The sequence below is a fragment of the Periophthalmus magnuspinnatus genome, chromosome 18, assembly GCF_009829125.3.
Source record: "Periophthalmus magnuspinnatus isolate fPerMag1 chromosome 18, fPerMag1.2.pri, whole genome shotgun sequence".
Classification (NCBI taxonomy): domain Eukaryota; kingdom Metazoa; phylum Chordata; class Actinopteri; order Gobiiformes; family Gobiidae; genus Periophthalmus; species Periophthalmus magnuspinnatus.
This window is the reverse complement of record NC_047143.1, coordinates 18,234,160-18,252,716: the sequence shown is the minus strand read 5'-3', so window position 1 is coordinate 18,252,716 and position 18,557 is coordinate 18,234,160. Positions and strand designations below refer to the sequence as shown.

The following is an 18,557-nucleotide window of genomic DNA, read 5'->3' as shown; positions in this document are numbered from 1 at the left end:
AAAAAACTATTTCAGATTTTATCAATAATACATTTTATTATGAATATTCTCTAGTTAGACACTGTGAGTCATCATGTTTCAACCTATATTTGGTTAGAAATGTCTTTTGAAAATTGAAATTTACAATAAAATGAATCATTTAACTAGCTGACTAAATCAAAAATAATCTAAAATAATCGTTAGTTGCAGCCCTAATATCATATGAAGAAGGTGTCACATTTCACTACTTGAATGGATGATATGAAAAACATACTCAGCATTTTTTCAACATGAAACAATCCAACTTTGATTTGGATGGATTTCATTGTGAATGCCATGCTTTGTCTCACCACATGCACACACATGTGAAGATGGACCATAAATATACTGTGGGTGTATCATGTACACTGTCAGGGATGACCACCATTCCACATACAAAGATATGGACACAAACAAGACAACTTAATCTAACCCTCTGAGAGACAGTGATTTTGAGACAGTGTCATACACCGAGGCAGAACTGAAATATCACCCGCTATCCTCTTGCCTCATAATAATCAGACATAAAAAAGTGTTCCAAAGTCATTTTTCTCACTTACCTTATGCATTCCGATCCTCTTTAATTATTCACCACAATGAGTCTATAAGCGTTTTTCACAACAGAGGCAGGAGCAGAATTTGCCTTCATGGTAAAGCTAACAACAACTAGCACTTCCTGATTCTCAGACAATATACAATCACCTGAAGGATTATTAGAAACACCATACTAATACGGTGTTTGACCCCCTTTCGCCATCAGAACTGCCTTAATTCTACGTGGCATTGATTCAACAAGGTGCTGAAATCATTCTTTAGAAATGTTGGCCCATATTGATAGGATAGCATTTTGCAGTTGATGGAGATTTGTGGGATGCACATCCAGGGCACGAAGCCCCCGTTTCACCACATCCCAAAGATGCTCTATCGGGTTGAGATCTGGTGACTGTGGGGGCCATTGTAGTACAGTGAACTCATTGTCATGTTCAAGAAACCAATTTGAAATGATTTGAGCTTTATGACATGGTGCATTATCCTGCTGGAAGTAGCCATCAGAGGATGGGTACATGGTGGTCATGATGGGATGGACATGGTCAGAAACAATGTTCAGGTAGCCCGTGGCATTTAAACGATGCCCAATGCTCATTTGTAGAGGAGATGAGTGGTACCCGGTGGGGTCTTCTGCTGTTGTAGCCCATCCGCCTCAAGGTTGTGCGTGTTGTAGCTTCACAAATGCTTTGCTGCATTCCTCGGTTGTAACGAGTGGTTATTTCAGTCAACGTCGCTCTTCTATCAGCTTGAATCACTCGGCCCATTCTCCTCTGACCTCTAGCATCAACAAGGCATTTTTGCCCACAGGACTGCCGCATACTGGATGTTTTTCCCTTTTCACATCATTCTTTGTAAACCCTAGAAATGGTTGTGCGTGAAAATCCCAGTAACTGAGCAGATTGTGAAATACTCAGACCGGCCCGTCTGGCACCAACAACCATGCCACGCTCAAAATTGCTGAAATCACCGTTCTTTCCCATTCTGACATTCAGTTTGGAGTCTTGACCAGGACCACACCCTTAAATGCATTGAAGCAACTGCCATGTGATTGGTTGATTAGATAATTGCATTAAGGAGAAATTGAACAGGTGTTCCTAATAATTCTTTAGGTGAGTGTATATTTATTGGATTTATAATGGGATCCACACACTACACAGCAGACATATTTTGATTTCAAAAGCTGCTTAAACAATCTTTACTAGGGCAAGACAGAGTTTTCTCAAATGTGTGGAAAGAAAATCGGGTACAGGCCCTTTAAAAAGTGAAAACATGTTGATTTGGTGACTCACTAGAAGACAGTTCCTGCTGTAAAATGCTTGCACTATAGTGTATTATTGTTTTGCTCTTGCTTCTAATCTTGTCCTGTCAATACTGTATTTGGAAGTTGTGACACAGTCTTTTGTAGACAGACATGAATAACGTAACACACACGTGATCACCTCCCCCAGAGGAGAGCACACTGTGACAGGAGGGTTGGGGTGAGGGGGTGAGGAGGTGTGAGAGGGGGAGGAGGGTGAAGTGGGGGGCGGGGTCAGGGGTTGGGAACACCAGGATGCAGAGGGTCACCTGCTGTGGTCTCCATGGTGGCACGGAGAAGAGTGACTACAACCAGAACAACAAGAGATCCAGAGAAAAAACACGCTCACTTAGTAATAGTACTGTCCAGATGTATTTAGTGCATTGTTAAAGTATTATATCATTTAAAAAACCATTCTTTTTTTTTCACTAACCACCAAAAAAGGTACGAAAAAAAAACTACCGTAAATTTCGGACTACAGAGCGCACCTGATTAAAAGCCGCACACAGCTAAATTTGAAGAGAAAAATCAATTTTGTACATATATAAGCCGCACCTGAATAAAAGCCGCAGGTTTTCATATTGTAACATGAGATATTTACACAGAAAGACGGTGCACTGACACGCTTTTTTTTACTTTGCCTGAAAATTGGAACCAACACGACATCAACACGGGATGAACACATCTGCAGGTTTAGAAAATAAAACTGCACCAAAACGGAAAATCTGCTTTTTATTTCCTCTGAAAACTTTTGTCGTCTTTTACATTGACCAAGTTGGATTCATTGATGTCTGAGCTTACGTGCAGTGGCTCTATTTCAGGAGTCAGGCAACCCGCGGCTCCGGAGCCGTATGCGCCTCTTTCAGCCTCATACTGCGGCTCTGCGTGGCTGAAGTGTATTTTATTTGTGTTAGCTCTTTTTTGTTGTAGTTTAAATTGGAAGATTATTATGATCTTAAAATAAAATTATATTTTCTTATTTTTCGTTGCTCAAAATAAGCGTCACACTCGCGGAACAATGTTCAAAACAAACACCGCTCACGTCTCACAGACACAGACACAGACACAGCTCACAGTCCTTGCGTAAAGAGCCCTGATTTTCAGACGTTGTGCGCACAGGGGTCAGGAGCAACTTTCGCCCGTCCCTAATGACACACTAATAAGCTCGTCCGTAGATGTATCATGAAAATCCTGCTGGAAATCGCCACAGAAATCTATTTGATGTAGTAGCAAGTATATTATCTGCTCTTGTCTCCGCGATGACGTATCACGTATAACACATCAGACACGACGCACAAAAGTAGAGCCACAAGCGAGTGAAAATGAGCCAAAACAAAGTCTTTGGAGAGCTTTTTAACAAAGGGGAAAAGGACAACTGAGGAGCCAGAAGAAGAGACTACGACCTCCAAGAAAAAGAAAGATAAATTTAACAGACAATGCCTACTTAAAATCTGGGTTTTGTCGCTGCAGGTGACTCACGCGCACAGTCCGCTCTACGTAACATACGGGAAAAGCAATAAGGCAATGAAACCTTCAAAACTGCTTTGGCACATGGAGAATAAGCACCTGGGATTAAACAATACGCCTTTAGAGTTTTTGAAAGAAACTGCGGAGCAGAGTAGACATAATCACATAATCAGCGCAGGGCTCCCTCTGATGCACGGTTTGGTGAGTTGTATTTTTTTAATGCACTTAAGTTGTTTTTGCCATATTTATCTGCCACGTGTAGAAAGGCTTGTCCGTGAAAATAAAACCCAGGGGCCGTTATCCAGTAAAAAATCCATAAATAAGCCGCACTGCTGTACAAGCCGCAGGGTTCAAAGCGTGGAAAAAAAGTAGCGGCTTATAATCCGAAATTTACGGTAAAAGATTTTAATCAAATGCTTTGCTTACGTCTATTACATAGTTAAAGGTAATAAAAAAGACAACTTTTTACACTATATTAGAAAAATTCTATGTTTACTACCTATTCAATGAGTCTAATTAGGGTAGTAAATTAGAGCCTCTGACGCATACATTAACCAATTAATAATTTTTTTGTAATTGTAAATTTTTTTCTCATTAAAAACTAAATTGTTAAGATTAAACCAATATTTTCATTTATTTTTATACAACATATATAACATATTTTCTCTTGCATATTAAAGTAGTCATATTCTAATTCATAATTCTATGTTGATTATCATGTATTCCTTGGACTCACCCAGAGTGGATTGGGGCTAGAGGACAGGGCCACATTGTCCAAGTTCTCTGTGCCCCAGCTCAGCCTGTAGTTCTCTCTGTCATTCTCTCTGGCCAGGGAGGACATCTGAACAATAATAATAAGAATAAAAATAATAAATCCAATATCTAAATAAGTTAATACTAAAATTTGTGTAATTCAACTGTACCTGCTGACTGTTGAGCAGCTCCTCCATCAGACCCTCATGTTTGGGGAGTAATAGCTGTGGTGGGTTGGGGTGAAGGACCTGTCCGAACTGGAGATCACAATTCAGTTAGTGCTGCTATGCAATATGGCCACCATTTAACAAACACATATGGGGACAAAATTAGATGATGGGGAGCAACTACTCTCATTGTAACTTCTAAAATAATCTGCAAAATATTTAGTAAACTGCTTTGAATATCTATTCTGGTACGATCAAGATACTACTGTTACTAAGGCCTCATGTGTAAATGGGCCAGTATTACCGGTGCATACCTTTGCATGCGACTATACAGAAGATACAGAAGACATGAAGACCAACGATGAAGAATGAGCAGGACAGGTCATACAACACATATAACAGACAAGAGGTTAGATTAGTGAGTGGACACAGACAGGTTTTGTGAACATATTAGACTCAAAAATAATAAATGTTGACTTTAAATGTGTTTACTTTAATAAACATGACATTTTTAGGTGTAAACAAAACTACTGCAATGACTTAAAGTCAACATGTCATCCTAGTAGCAGTACTAAACAAACGATTGTAATGTTATACACTTGTGATGGTACCTATCAGTGCGGCCCCCCTCCAAGCTGAAGCGTAGGTAATTCATCCCGTCCAGATACTGTCCTGGGAGGGAGTCATCCCCCAGCTCCCGCAGGTCTCTCCGCTCTCAGGTATTCCCCTCCATCACCTGTCATTGTGTCGTCTCCTATTGGGCAATTACAAAGGTATAATTGATTTTAAAAATATAGGGCTTTGGGAAAAGCACCAACTGAAATAGTAATCCATCTAATCTGTCATCTACTTGACATTTGCAAAATTGAGGCTGAACTAGGACTGATCCACGGGCTTGCTGTACATGTTTTTTTCTGTCTTAAAAATGTGAAAGTCAGAACTAGGCCAGTTTTAACAATAACTAGCATATTTTCTAATTACATACAGACAGCACACAGCAGACATATTTCAACCTCAAGACTGGGGCTGGTTATATAATAGATCTGTACTGGGGCAAGACACATTTTTCTCAAATACATGGGAAAAATAATTTACATGACCTGTAATCTGGACTAGACCAGGACAAAACCAGGACTAGTACAGGACTGAACCAAGTCTATACCTGTATAAAACTACACTCAAACCAGGATCAAGTCAGCCAGTGTGAATGCAGCCTTACTCTCAAGATGTTCAAATATTAACACACTCAACCAAAAGGTGGCAGTGAAGAGCGACATGCTATTCTGACCGTGGTTATAAACAGTGAAGAGCTGGTTTATGCCTTGGTTCACTTTCACATTTGAAAGGCAAGGTATTACAATTATGATCTTGTTGTAGAAAAAGATAACATGTAAATATATCTTACGGCAAATGTAACCAAGTAACTTGTTTTTCTATTTTATCATTAGTAATACAGACAAGTCAACACTACATGCCTAATGACTGTTAGAACATATTCTCCACTCAACAGGAAAAACAATACTTAGAGGGATTATTTGCATAGCCTTATTTGCCTTCTGATTTAAACAAATATTAGTGTTGAACAATGCTAACCACACAGCAGATCTCCAAACACATGCCCTGTACCTTCTAGAGTTTCCAGGTCTGATATGACATCATCATCAGTGGACCAAACTGCTGTGTGTGTGAATAGAAGGGTAATTTCTCAGTCTAGCATTTAGAATAGAAATTTCACCTCAAAATATTGTCTGAACTTATTGCAGATTGAGTAAATTCTATCCAATAAAGTTGCATTGTAAAAATTTGGAAAAATCGATTAACTTGTGTGTTTTGACTACTTACCCTCTTCATCTGATACATCCAAGACTTCAGTCATGGTTTCTGGTACATTGAGTTTATGCTTCTCTGTCACCGTCTGCAAAGTTAGATAACACACATTTATTATAGGTAACGTTTTATTCATTTATAATCAGTATTTTTTTTTTGCATAATTCCATACTGTAGTGGTGGTGATGATCTCCTCCGTGATTACTCTGAGTGTGTCCACCACAGAGATGTAGCCAAGCCTCCGGGCAATTCCCAGAGCAGTGTTACCATTCTGACAAACACCACAAAATTATGAGTGACTGACCAGAGAAGTGCATTTTATCATATTGTATGCAAAACATGTACCACAGTGATGGCATTGGGCTTGGCTCCGTACTGCAGCAACACATTGATGATATGTGTATTTCCCTGCTGGGCTGCTTGGTGAAGGGGAGTGTATCCATTCTGAAAAGGGAATGGTAAAAAACATTCAGTTTATAAAGGATAGTGTATGACAGAGTATAAGGGTCAGTTAAATAAAATAAAGTAAGTAAAGTAAGTTAAGTAAAATAAAGTAAATAATTTATTTTATTTAAGTGACCCTTATACTCCCGTCGTAATAGTGCAATAATTTGACTTGATTTGAAAAAAAACAAAACAAAACAAAAAAAACAACAAATTTCATAGTGAAAAACCTTTTGGCTCAAAATAAGGAGGTAAAGCTATTCCTTTATGGCAAAAATCCTGACTACAATGATAAATATTTCCAACTATTACATTTTGTACTATCAAAATGTTCCTATAGACAAAGTATAAACCTGACCTAATGTAATTTATAAGTAACATTTTGTGACATTTTCTTTTTCAAAGTCTATGTAAATTGTAGAGTGGTTTTGCTCTAGGTTTTTGCAAGGTAGAACGAGCAGATATATTAATTAATATTTAACAGCTACAACATTTTTGTAATTGCGCAGGTAAGGTAAGGTAAAACAGATTGGGGACTTTCATAAATTTGCTTACATTTTGTCTATGTTTTATATGATACCACAGTTCATATTTATGAGATGCTGAATAACAGTACCTTTGTTTTGGCATTCACACTGGCTCCATTCTGTAACAGGAAGTTCACCATCTTGCCGTTACCATAGTGACATGCTACAATAAGTGGCGTGTAGCCCAACTGCAAAACAACAAATGTTTTTATTATAGGCTATATCACGTTTACATAATAATATGTCAAGAATATAATGGAGAATCCCAACTGAATTATGCTCCTCATACTTTGGTTTGTTGGTCGAGGGTAGCTCCGTGTCGAACCAGGATCTCAGCCACAGACACTTTATCCTCCTGAGCCGCGAGGTGAAGGGCAGTCAGGCCACTCTGCAACAAATACACACACATTTATCAATATAAAACACATTACATGTACAAAATATCTTAATATAATTTCATTTTCCACTGTTTTGCATTGGTTGCAAGGTTGCATTCACATCCTCCCAGCATTCTTATAGTTAAAATCTGAGCTAGTTAGAATTCTATGTTACAATTTGTAGTTTAACTGGTTTATGGTTAATATCTCTATTATCACTATCCAAAACTCACACAAAGTTCAACATCTTCTCTGTCAGCAAAAACAATAACTGTAGAAAGTGTTGCCACTACTCAACCACACAAACGGGATTTTTGTCAGTGGAAAAAACTTGAAGCTATAGGATTAATATCAAAAGTTTGTGGAGTCAATTCTTAACAAACAATTATAAGACTCAACATTTCTGGATCATAAGTTTGGATATTTCTTTTAAAGCAATGAATCTCCAGTGCCCAATGGCCAATACCCTCCATCTGAAATTAGACATAATTGAATTCTTAAACATGAGCCTAACCTATAGTCACTTATCTGTACAGTACCTTGGTGGGGGTGTTGACCTGCGCCCCCTTGCTGAGCAGTAGAGCGGCCATCTCTGCATGCCCCTCCTGAGAGGCTAGGTGCAGAGGGGTCACACCCTGTTTGGTCAGGATGTTGGTCTCTGCTCCATAGTCCAGCAGCACTGTAGCAATCTCCATCTGGTTCTTCTTGGCCGCGATGTGGAGAGGGGTGTAGCCGTTCTGGAGCAGGAACAAACAAGAAATAATTCAAGGTAGAAGTGAAGTTTTAGAACATATTTTTAATCGAAATAAGGCTTTCAGGAAAATTTCTGAATAAAAAAAGAATCTCCTTAATAAATTGGACACCAATCATGCATGGCATGTCACTTGAGTCTTGATTATTTAAATTAGAACTCTTCACATGACAACATTAAATAAACTACTATTATTTCGTGTTAAAAATTACACTCAATTATCGTTAAAGTGTTTACAGTATCATTACAATGTTGAAATCAAGAATATGTCTTTTCCTTAGTCAGAAATCAAGTTTGAAATTTTGCTAATTTGGAACAGGAAGTCCATTGTATAAAAATACAATGGACTTCCTGTTCATGGCAGCTTGAAGTGACTCTCTCACCTTGGCCATGGTGTGGGGTGATGCATTCTTATCCAACAGCAGAAGAGCCACCTTCTGGTTATCATAATGAGCTGCAACATGGAGCGGAGTGAGTCCATTCTGTGGAGGATGGAGAAGCGGATTGGCCAGAGGTTAGTGCTGAGGTCAGACAGTTAATGTTAGGATGAATTAGATTAATATGAAATTCTTATAAAACTGGAAAAAAATAATACAATAAAATAAAAAGAGGAGCAATGTTAAGTACTTAATTTTGTTAATCTAGTATCTATCCTTATGAATCTATTCTTAACTGCAATCACTATAACCTAAGGACATAACAGTATACAGAACAACTGAAGTAAATAAGGCCTTTTTGAAAACCTTATATATATTTAACTTGTTTATATACTCTATATTTTGTTTTGCTTAGTACCTTTCCAGCAGAGTCTGGTGGGGCACGGCGCTGCAGCAGAAGTTTGGCCACATCCAGGCTTCCATACTTCGCTGCCACATGAAGGGGAGTGAAGCCTTTCTGTAGGTAAAAACAAGGCAAAAGACTCCTTAGCATATTCATAATTTTAACATTACTGAGTTTATGCACATGTTTGCAATCATTTAGTTTCCAAGGATAAAACCTCTTCTGCTCTGAAGCTCCTAACCTAAACATATCCAGCAGAGGGTGCTCTATAGCCATTTTCATTCATCCTAATATGGGAGTGACCAGTGTTGACGCCCAGTTGATGGATCCTCCTTTGTTTTGAGCTGGGATTATATCAGATGTGTTTAGGTAGAGGAGTAGGCTATATCATACAAGCAGCATTAGAAAATAGATATGTATAATTATGATGATAGACTTATGATTCTCCTGTAGTTTCCATAGTAACACCAGTGAACCCTGACATTGTTCATCATGGTGCTGCTGTTTAATTTCTGTGTGCTTGTGAATAACCAATCATGTGGAAATGTGGTTTAAAATGGTTATTTTAACGTAATGAGTGAAATGATTAAAGTCAGCTATTTTGTTAACTGTGCACTTTTTACATAAAGGGTGTGGTGCAGTTACAAAATGATTTATGTTTTGAATAATTGTTTTTTTTGCATATTTCATGTAAAAGATGAAATTTCAAATCCTATAAAAACAATGATTCTCAAAATAGTGGGACCAAAATCATTAGGATCTTTAAGGTTTACTAAGATGCATTGTTTATCATAACTTAATCTAAATAAGGCATTAATGGAATGTATAGGCTGAACACATTATATTTTTTGCCACAGATTATTCTAATGAAACAGTTATGTAGGTTAACTTGTTTACAAAGAATACAGCTGTTAATGGTGTCCCACAGTGAACCCGGCATAGGGAGGAGCATAAATCACTAAAACCACTGGTGTTTAAGCCTCATGCACAATTCAGACACAGCAGCAGCTGTACAGTCTCATCTATCATTTATCCAACTGGGTCAGGCACACACTTTTGCAGACCTTTTACTGCTTAAATTGGACAAATCTTTGTGTTTGGGCAGTTTAAAATGTTTAACTATTTTATGACTGAAATGAAAATGTACTGTACCAGCATGTATAAGTTATAATATGAGCTACTGTACAGGAGAATAGATTGTGTGTGTGTGTGTGTATCAAAAAAATCAAAAAATTTGAGCATTTATATTAGTGAGTTTCTCCATCATCCTGCTATTGACCTTATTCTGGAAATCGCCATGAGAGCAACTATTATTGTGCATTGTTGACTTGTTGGTGCACATGCGCCTAGAACATTTTACACAAATCAGTCTGCTTTAAATAATATTTTAGTGGCCAGAAATGACCACAAAATCAGTGCAACTCAGTAGTAGTCAGAGGTAAAAGTGTGTGGGCAGAATAAGATGAATGCTATACTGTATTTACTCAACCACTTCCTCTCACCACTGCACGATAGAATGTCGTCATACCACGATGCAGTTACCCTCCATGTACCTTAGTGGCAAGTGAGTGTGACGCCCCTGCCTCCAGCAGCACAGAGGCAGTCTCCACCTGCCCCTCACGAGCTGAGATATGGAGGGGGGTGTAGCCATTGGTGGTGGCAGCGTCAGGGTGGGCCATGTGCTGGAGCAGGAGCTGAACAATCTCTGTTTTACCCAGTCGTGATGCGATATGTAAGGGTGTCTGGTCCTCCTGTGCACACAACAATAACATCAACATTTGAACTTTTGGGCAATGTTAATTTTGATACTGACCCGTGCCCGAGCATCCACTATGGCACCATTCCTCAGCAGACATCGGACCACTTCGACTTGGCCTGCTCTTGCTGCCATATGTAGTGCAGTCCTCTCCTCGCTACAGATAAATATAATTACCATCTTTATTCACAAACAGATGCATTATGATGGATTATATATTTCTATACAGCTATTTTTCTACTCACAATGTTGGAGACATCCGGGGAGGCTCCATTTTGCAGCAGCAGCAGGACGATGTTGAGGTGGCCCATGAAAGCTGCCACATGTATTGGGGTGAGACCAGACTGTGGAGAACAAGCACAAAGCAGTATCTGGTAAATTAAAAGATTGGATAACAGGATTTACACTGAGTCTGGTAGGAGCAGAAATCAGGTATGGACAGATAACTACTCCAGAAGATTTAAATTGGTATCGCAACAGAAAAAAACATTGCCTTTTCAATATGTCATATTTTTATACTCTGCCTAGTAAATGATGATTAACTTGTGTATTGTGTACCTCCGTGATGGCTTGGATAGAGGCTCCATATTTGACCAGCAGCTCCATCACCTTTACTCTATTCTTCTTACAGGCGATGTGTAGTGGAGTGAAGCCATTCTGAAAAACACAGGGCAACATATCCAGAATCACTAATCATTTATAACTGTTTGTAGATGACTGCTCACAAAACATACTTAACCAGTTAGTTAAAACAAAAAAAAGTTTAATAGTTAATCATTTTACATCCTGCTTATATATGGGCAGCAGATATGACACATGTAGAGTTAATTCCATAACTGTTAGCAAGCAACAGTTATGACATAATAGTTGTAATTACGCTAATTAGGCTAATACAACTGATAATACCTCTATTTTGTTCAATGAAGGTTTAAACTGTCAGAAAATGTTGGATGGAATTTCCATATTGATGACATAGGTTTTGCTTTTTAGAACTCCGAGCTACCTCATGTATTGTTATGCTTTTCCTCTCATCTTTTCTCCACAAACTGCCACTTTACTTATATAAAACTATGATAAATATTTACCACAGGTGCTATCACCACCAAACCAATTTATAATAAAAAAAAAACATGCAGACCTGTCATATCCCATTTAAGCCTATATCATCACTATTGTATATGGTACCAGGGCACGTGCGTTGGGGTTGGCTCTCTTGTCCAGCAGTAGTTTGGTGACTCGGTAGTGTCCACAGTGAGCAGCTACGTGCAGGGCAGTCAGGTAGTCCAGCGTGACATCATCAACAGGTGCCTTGTGCTGCAACAGGTGTTTGACGCACTCCACGTGGTCACCCTGAGCCGCCATGTGCAGAGGGGACAGACCGTTCTACACAGGAGAAGAGACAAAATTTATGGTTCACCTTCACTTAATTGTTTTACATTTGGTTTAATCAGACTTTAACAATTTAAAGGTGCACTATGCAAGTTTTGTGGTAGGAGTCCACTACCTTCTTTTTATCTATTTTGCATGTACATGTATTTTTATTGCTAAAAAATACCTTGAAAAAACGAACATACATGACCATTCACACAGACAGTGGCTCCCTCTTTTCTGCATCACCCGAGGAAAAACTAAAACTAAAACACAACTCTGCCCATGGTGACTAGCACCTTCACCAAAAAAGTTATCCTGTGCAATGTCTCAAAACTTATGATAGACAGAAGTAAAAGTCTAGAATTGATCTGAGCTAATTTTCCTAGATAGTTGCTATTCAGCTGGCTGTTACAGAAATGCATTTAGTATGACAGATATACTATAATTTCAATGCTTATTCAATGCATATATCAATAGATGGTGTGTGCTATGTCCACCTTGGTCCTGGCCAGCAGGGGGGCTCCCCTCTCCAGCAGCAGTTCCACAGCTGTGTCATGTCCACTGCGAGCTGCACAGTGAAGTGGAGTCAGACCGTCCTATAATAGAAAAATCAACAATATATAATACTTATAAAATATATAAATAGAATTAAGATGAGGTTTATGGTGTTTGTGGTTGTGGTACTTACCCTGGTTTTAGCATCGATCTGAGAGCCTCTGTCCAATAGGAGGCGCACCATGTTAGTGTTCCCACGCTTAGAAGCCACATGAAGAGGAGTAATGCCATTCTGCATGAGACAAGCAAATAGAAATAAGTGTATAGTATCGGACATCCTTAAGAAACAGTACAAATAAATTAGTCTTGTCATGATACAAAAATGTCCAACTCAATTTTAATACTAAGTTATAAACTTGATACTCAATGCCGATTGTCATACCACAATGCTAACAAAACCACTCCTTATTTAGACAGTAAAATGGGATTTTCAACATTTAATAATAGTACTTTATTTTATATTATCATGTGATGTTATATCTATGTAATGCCTCAGTCACCCAGGTAGGTTCCATAGTGGTTCATAGTCATATATTAGTCTATGTGGTCTTATACTTGTTCTGATTCAGCTCAAAATCATTCTAAAGTTATTCAGAAAATGTTAAATTCTGTCCTGTGAATGTGACTTTTTTAGTATCAATATCTGCTCAGATGAGTATCTAGTTCCGATACTAGTTTTAGCTTTGATAAGTTTCTGATTTTTGATATATTTGACAACCCAAGCTGTAGATGGCACTGATGCAGATATGCAGCAATATTTGGCCCGATATATTGGCCAACTGATATGTTGTGCCAAGTACAGGGTACTTTTAATTTCTTGGACTTTTGCTAATGGAGATGCCCCTTGTTGATCTGCATTATAGGCCCTGCTGTAATGGAAACACACATTATTAAGTTCTACTGTTCATAGCGTTTTAGGCAAATATGTGTGTGTAGCTCTTAGCGTAATTATGCTGCAAAGGCGGAGGTGACAGTGCAGTTATTTTTATCCATGCAGCTGGTTAAATATAGCACATCTAAAGCTGTTTTGTGGATGCTTGAACCTTATATCACCAAAATGTGTCAATTTCTACACTTTAACACATTTAAATTGTATTGTAATAAATGTGCAGTGGTATCTACCAAATCATTCCCACTTATCAAGCCATTTTAAAAGGGATATATTCTGCCATGTAATCATGCAAATTTTGACCCTACTGCCATGTCATTCCAGAAATCAAACCTCATCAGACCATTTTCCAATTCTCTGTAGCCTAATTTTAGGGCCTGTCGACTGAGATCAACTCTATTTTGATGATATTCATTTGTGTCTTTATTCCACCTTTCACCTCTAGTATTAACAAGGGTTCATGGGGTATTTTATTTTTAAGCACACCTGCCTCTTGTGTTTTCTGCAATAATTGAGATGTGTTTAAAAATGTAAGGATAATTTCTATGCTACATTCCAGTGCTTATATATCTGTATTTAAATACATCAAATTGTGAATATTGTGATATTGTGATAATTAAATGTCACTTTTCTGGTTTCATTATACAAATCCATTTACATTTTTTTGTTTTTTTGTATAAAATTATTTAACTTGAAACAAACAAACAAACAAATAAACTGTCAGAAATGCATTTTTAACCTTCATATTCTGAATTCAATGTGTATATATATATATATACCGACATGAAAATATTGGGTGAGCATATCGGGCTTTAAATTCTGGAAAATCGGTATCAGCATCAGCCATGGAAAAGCCCATATTAGTCAATCTCAAGTATCTGTTCTATCTATTAGGGGAGGAGTCTACCAATGCATTCCAAAGACATGAGATTGGATTGGTGGACTTCCATTTTGCTTATGTCTCCAGACTTTTAAGTACAAAGTAAAAACATGTCCAGTCTTACCCGCGCTGTGAAGTCCACCACTGCTCCTCTGTTTAGCAAAAGAGTGGCCACGTTTACATTCCCATAGTGAGCCGCGATGTGCAGGGGGGTGAATCCACTCTACACATAACAAACAAAGAATACAACATATATAATTTCACTTTGAACATTCCTTGTGCTTGAATGATAAATTGTCCCTAGCATGCAGCCATAATGCATCACAGGAACACCAAAACTGAAAGAAAAACACAGTGAAAAAAAAAAAAAAAAAATACATCGTTGGTTGTACGCATCACCCAACCACGACCCAAAACCTTTTCATGCGGTGACCAATCACAAAAGAGGAACAAGATAGTTGGCTTCACAAAACTGAAAACAGAAGAATAACATAAACAATAAAATTAAAATAAAAGACGTACAGTACACACAGATATGACAGATGGACAATACCAGCTAACCCTAACCACCAAACACTCGAATCACATTATAGTTTGTGGAAACATCTAAGTGCACTATGTCGACTGTACGTCAAAAAAGTTTTATCGAGAAGAAGAGTTAGGAATGAGGAACGATGAAGAAGTTAGAGATTGCGGAAAAGGAAGAGCAGATTTAGGATTAGCTGTTCAAAGTCTGGCCTTACCTTTCCATTCTGTGACAGATGGTCCGATTCAATGTGAGAGAGGTGTGTACAACAGTGTGAAGATACAGTGACTAACGTGATGGTTTTCAAAACAGTCCAACAAAGCTCAAGAATGTGGCAAATTAACATTAGCAGGGACGTAGCATGCATTGTAGTCTTGTAGTACAGATCAGAATTAGCAAATTAGCCTTGCATGCTAATTTATTTATGGGATAAATAGGGTTGCATTAAAGTTATATTTTGAAATCACTGTTTAACAAAGGAAAAGTACTCATAGTAATTTGAAATGAAAACTAAGAAGTCTTGGCATTACTCAACTTTAAACCACAGTAATAGCACGGAAATAAGATGGAAACAGCATGATAACTAAAAGTGTAAATATGGTAAGTACATTATAATAACTCATAGAAACAGGAAACATCTAGTATTCTACTTTGGTAATATGATAAATCTAACTCCTAGCCTAGCATGAAGACTGCAAATGAACAGGTAACATAGTTATTATTGTCTTGGTAAAGGTTAAGGTATACTTAATTAATTCCTTGTGTGGGAAATTCAGTCTTTGCATTTGACCCAGCCATCAACCAAGTGCTGCCGAGGAAATATGTCAGGAGCAGTGAGTTGCTGCAGTGCTGCGGCTTTGGACACATCTCCAGATCTTGGGCTAGTCTTGGTCAGGACTACCTTAGCTCGAGACTATTGTGCATGTTTTGGGTTGATGGGGAAAACCTGAATGCCCGGAAGAAACCTATCCGGACACATGGAGGTGCTAGTTAACACAACCACTGTGCTACCCAAATTACATAGCACCAAATAAATACATTACCTGTTATCTTTATTACCATGCTATTACTGTGCTGGAAAGTAAAGTGTGACCAACGTTCTGACTGAGAAAATGATTTATAGCAAGACATGCAAAAAACATAGATATCATACAAACATATGACAATAATTAGACAGTATCACATTCATAACTAAAGAGAGACACAAGTTTAGAAAAAGCTTCAAATCCGTTCATCAGAAGCATGAAGGGTCACAGATGACAAAGAAATTCTGAACCAGTCACAAAAATGAAAAGTTAGTGTATAAACAGAAATAAAGTGTTATGAAGGAGGAGTCAGACATGGCGGTAACAGCTTCCTGTGGTTAAAGCAACATTAAGAGGTGAGAGAGGGTGAGAGAGGGTGTGAGCTCCAGGTCATGGAGGGGTGAGAGAGGAGAGGAGGAGGGACAGCACAGTGTTAGGGAGTACCTCAGTCGTCCTATTGACCATCATCTGGAGCAGGAGGATGAGGAGGAGACAGCAGGTCAGTTAGCTACACCACTACACCACTGCACACAGCCCCACTGGCCCAAGTCATGTGGCTCTGCTCTCTCAAATTTACTCTACAAACCCTATAGAAGTTTGATTGACTTCTCTGTGACTTCTCATGTTTTTCTTTACAATGGCCAGGGAACTGAGATTACTAATGAACATGACACTATAATATTCACTTAAACATAATTTAAAAACATAGCAAAGCATATTTACAATGTTGGCAAATAGACAGCCAATTAACCTCTATCATTTCTACTCTTACTCTTTTTTACTCTTAGTAAGAAAAGAGAATTTTATTTTAGGACTCAGGAGTGCTCATACAGAGTTAATCTTTAGTGCAATAGCAATGTACAGCACAGTATGTAATTTATAGTTAATATGTTTTGTACGAGTTGCAAGCAAAAGACAATTGTAGATATCAGTTAACTACTAATTCCTTGTCAATAACAGCCACATAATTTAAAGCCCCACTGCATTCAAACACAGTTCTTGAATGCATGTTAAAACAAATCCTTAATACATAGAGCAAAACATGACTGTATACATCTCTCATAGACAATAGGCACTAATAATCCCCCCCCCCCCCCCCCCCTTGTCTTATCAGCCCCAGGAGCATGCTAGCCTGACCAGCCAGAACCACTTTTGTATTTTATATAGAGAAAGACGGTCTGGTACTGCTGCACAGACTTTGCTGTTCCTCAAATCCAGTGTGAAAGGAAGGGCTTTGTGATGCAGCAACGTTTCTACAGTCAGATTTTTTTAGTCTTGCCTTGAAACTACATTTAAACTAAGCAGTATTAGTCTGAATTTCTCTACAAAACACAACAAGTAAGTAGTTCGGGCTGGCCAGGCTAGTTGCATGCAGCCTACGCCCGGACTGCCATACAACCTGCAGACAGTGGCACACTCCATGCAGTGGACACTTAGACAGCGGTGCAGCGGGAGGAGGGAGAGAACACACACGGTTAGTAGCACAAACAGGACAAGTGCACACGGAGACACAGGGAGATTGGGGGGAGGGGGGCAGAGTGGACACATGATATCATCAAGGTGAGACGAGGATGCTCTGCCTGGATACTATCAGGAAACACATGCACACTAAAGGGTCAGATTAGAATGTTACAAAAAGAAATTATGGTCAAACACCACAAAATATTGACAGTCCAACTAGTTTCAATTTTTTTTCCTATAGATCCGATAGATATAAAGGTGCACTCTGTAACTTTTCAGGTAGATGGAGCACTACATGCTTGTCTCCATGGAGATGTTATTGCAGTTCAGACCTGTGAAGAGAGGTGCTCACTTGGAGTAAAATTTTGCGCAGTAAAAACACTCATAATTAAGAAATTACTAGTTATATACATGTTACATGTCGTGTATGTCCCTGAATCTGTCCACTTTCCCCCATGAAATCCTGGGTGCGTGAGCCCTTGTTGATGATTGGAGGATGGTTTCCCAACATCGCCAACCCTGGGGCCCACCTGGAGCTGCCTCCCCCCATTTAAGAGGATTCAGGACACCTGTTTGTGGCTGCTGGCCTTGGTGGCCAGTATGTCATTTTTGTGTGACTCTTTTGTTATGTCACTACAGTGGTAGTGACTCAGTGTTCTGAGAGACTTGATTGTCAGTACCAACTGTGTTTGTTTGTGAAGATTTTGTTATGTTATTGTAAAATGTATGTCTTAGTCAAGTTAACCTTTTTTTCTTTTGTTTAAAACCTTGCAAGTACCTTCTGTTTTAAATATTTTAGATTCCTTTTGTCTAGTTTACCTTCTACAATCCTGCTCATTAAATTACTTCTTACTTTACCATTTTTCCATCCTGTTTTTTTGACTGACTTGACTGACCCTATATCCATACCTGACCCTATACAAGCTGGGTTGTAACAATATGTTTAATGCTATGGAACATTCAAGGCAAACCAATAACATCTTCATAGAGACAAGCGTGCGGTGTACCCTCCACCAGAAAAGTTACATAGTACACCTTTAAATGCTTGGATTTTGTGCCATTCAATTCCAGACAGGGATCACATTGCTGTAAACAGTGAAAATTCTTGGTCATCTATACCCATGGAATTTTTCTGGG

General features: G+C 38.5%; 1 protein-coding gene across 1 annotated transcript in view; it reads right to left on the bottom strand.

Moving 5' to 3' along the window:
• Positions 1–1,932: 1,932 nt before the first annotated feature.
• LOC117386071 (ankyrin-2-like) overlaps positions 1,933–18,557 on the bottom strand; it is a 100,383-nt gene continuing 83,758 nt past the window's right edge. The window contains 22 exon segments of the mRNA XM_055228891.1: positions 1,933–2,169; positions 4,068–4,172; positions 4,255–4,296; positions 4,299–4,341; positions 4,863–4,957; positions 4,959–5,005; positions 6,094–6,166; positions 6,251–6,349; positions 6,424–6,522; positions 7,139–7,237; positions 7,339–7,437; positions 7,966–8,163; positions 8,561–8,659; positions 8,973–9,071; positions 10,511–10,708; positions 10,771–10,863; positions 10,959–11,057; positions 11,272–11,370; positions 11,899–12,096; positions 12,582–12,680; positions 12,773–12,871; positions 14,533–14,631. Coding sequence (XP_055084866.1) covers positions 1,933–2,169; positions 4,068–4,172; positions 4,255–4,296; positions 4,299–4,341; positions 4,863–4,957; positions 4,959–5,005; positions 6,094–6,166; positions 6,251–6,349; positions 6,424–6,522; positions 7,139–7,237; positions 7,339–7,437; positions 7,966–8,163; positions 8,561–8,659; positions 8,973–9,071; positions 10,511–10,708; positions 10,771–10,863; positions 10,959–11,057; positions 11,272–11,370; positions 11,899–12,096; positions 12,582–12,680; positions 12,773–12,871; positions 14,533–14,631 — 2,418 coding nt within the window.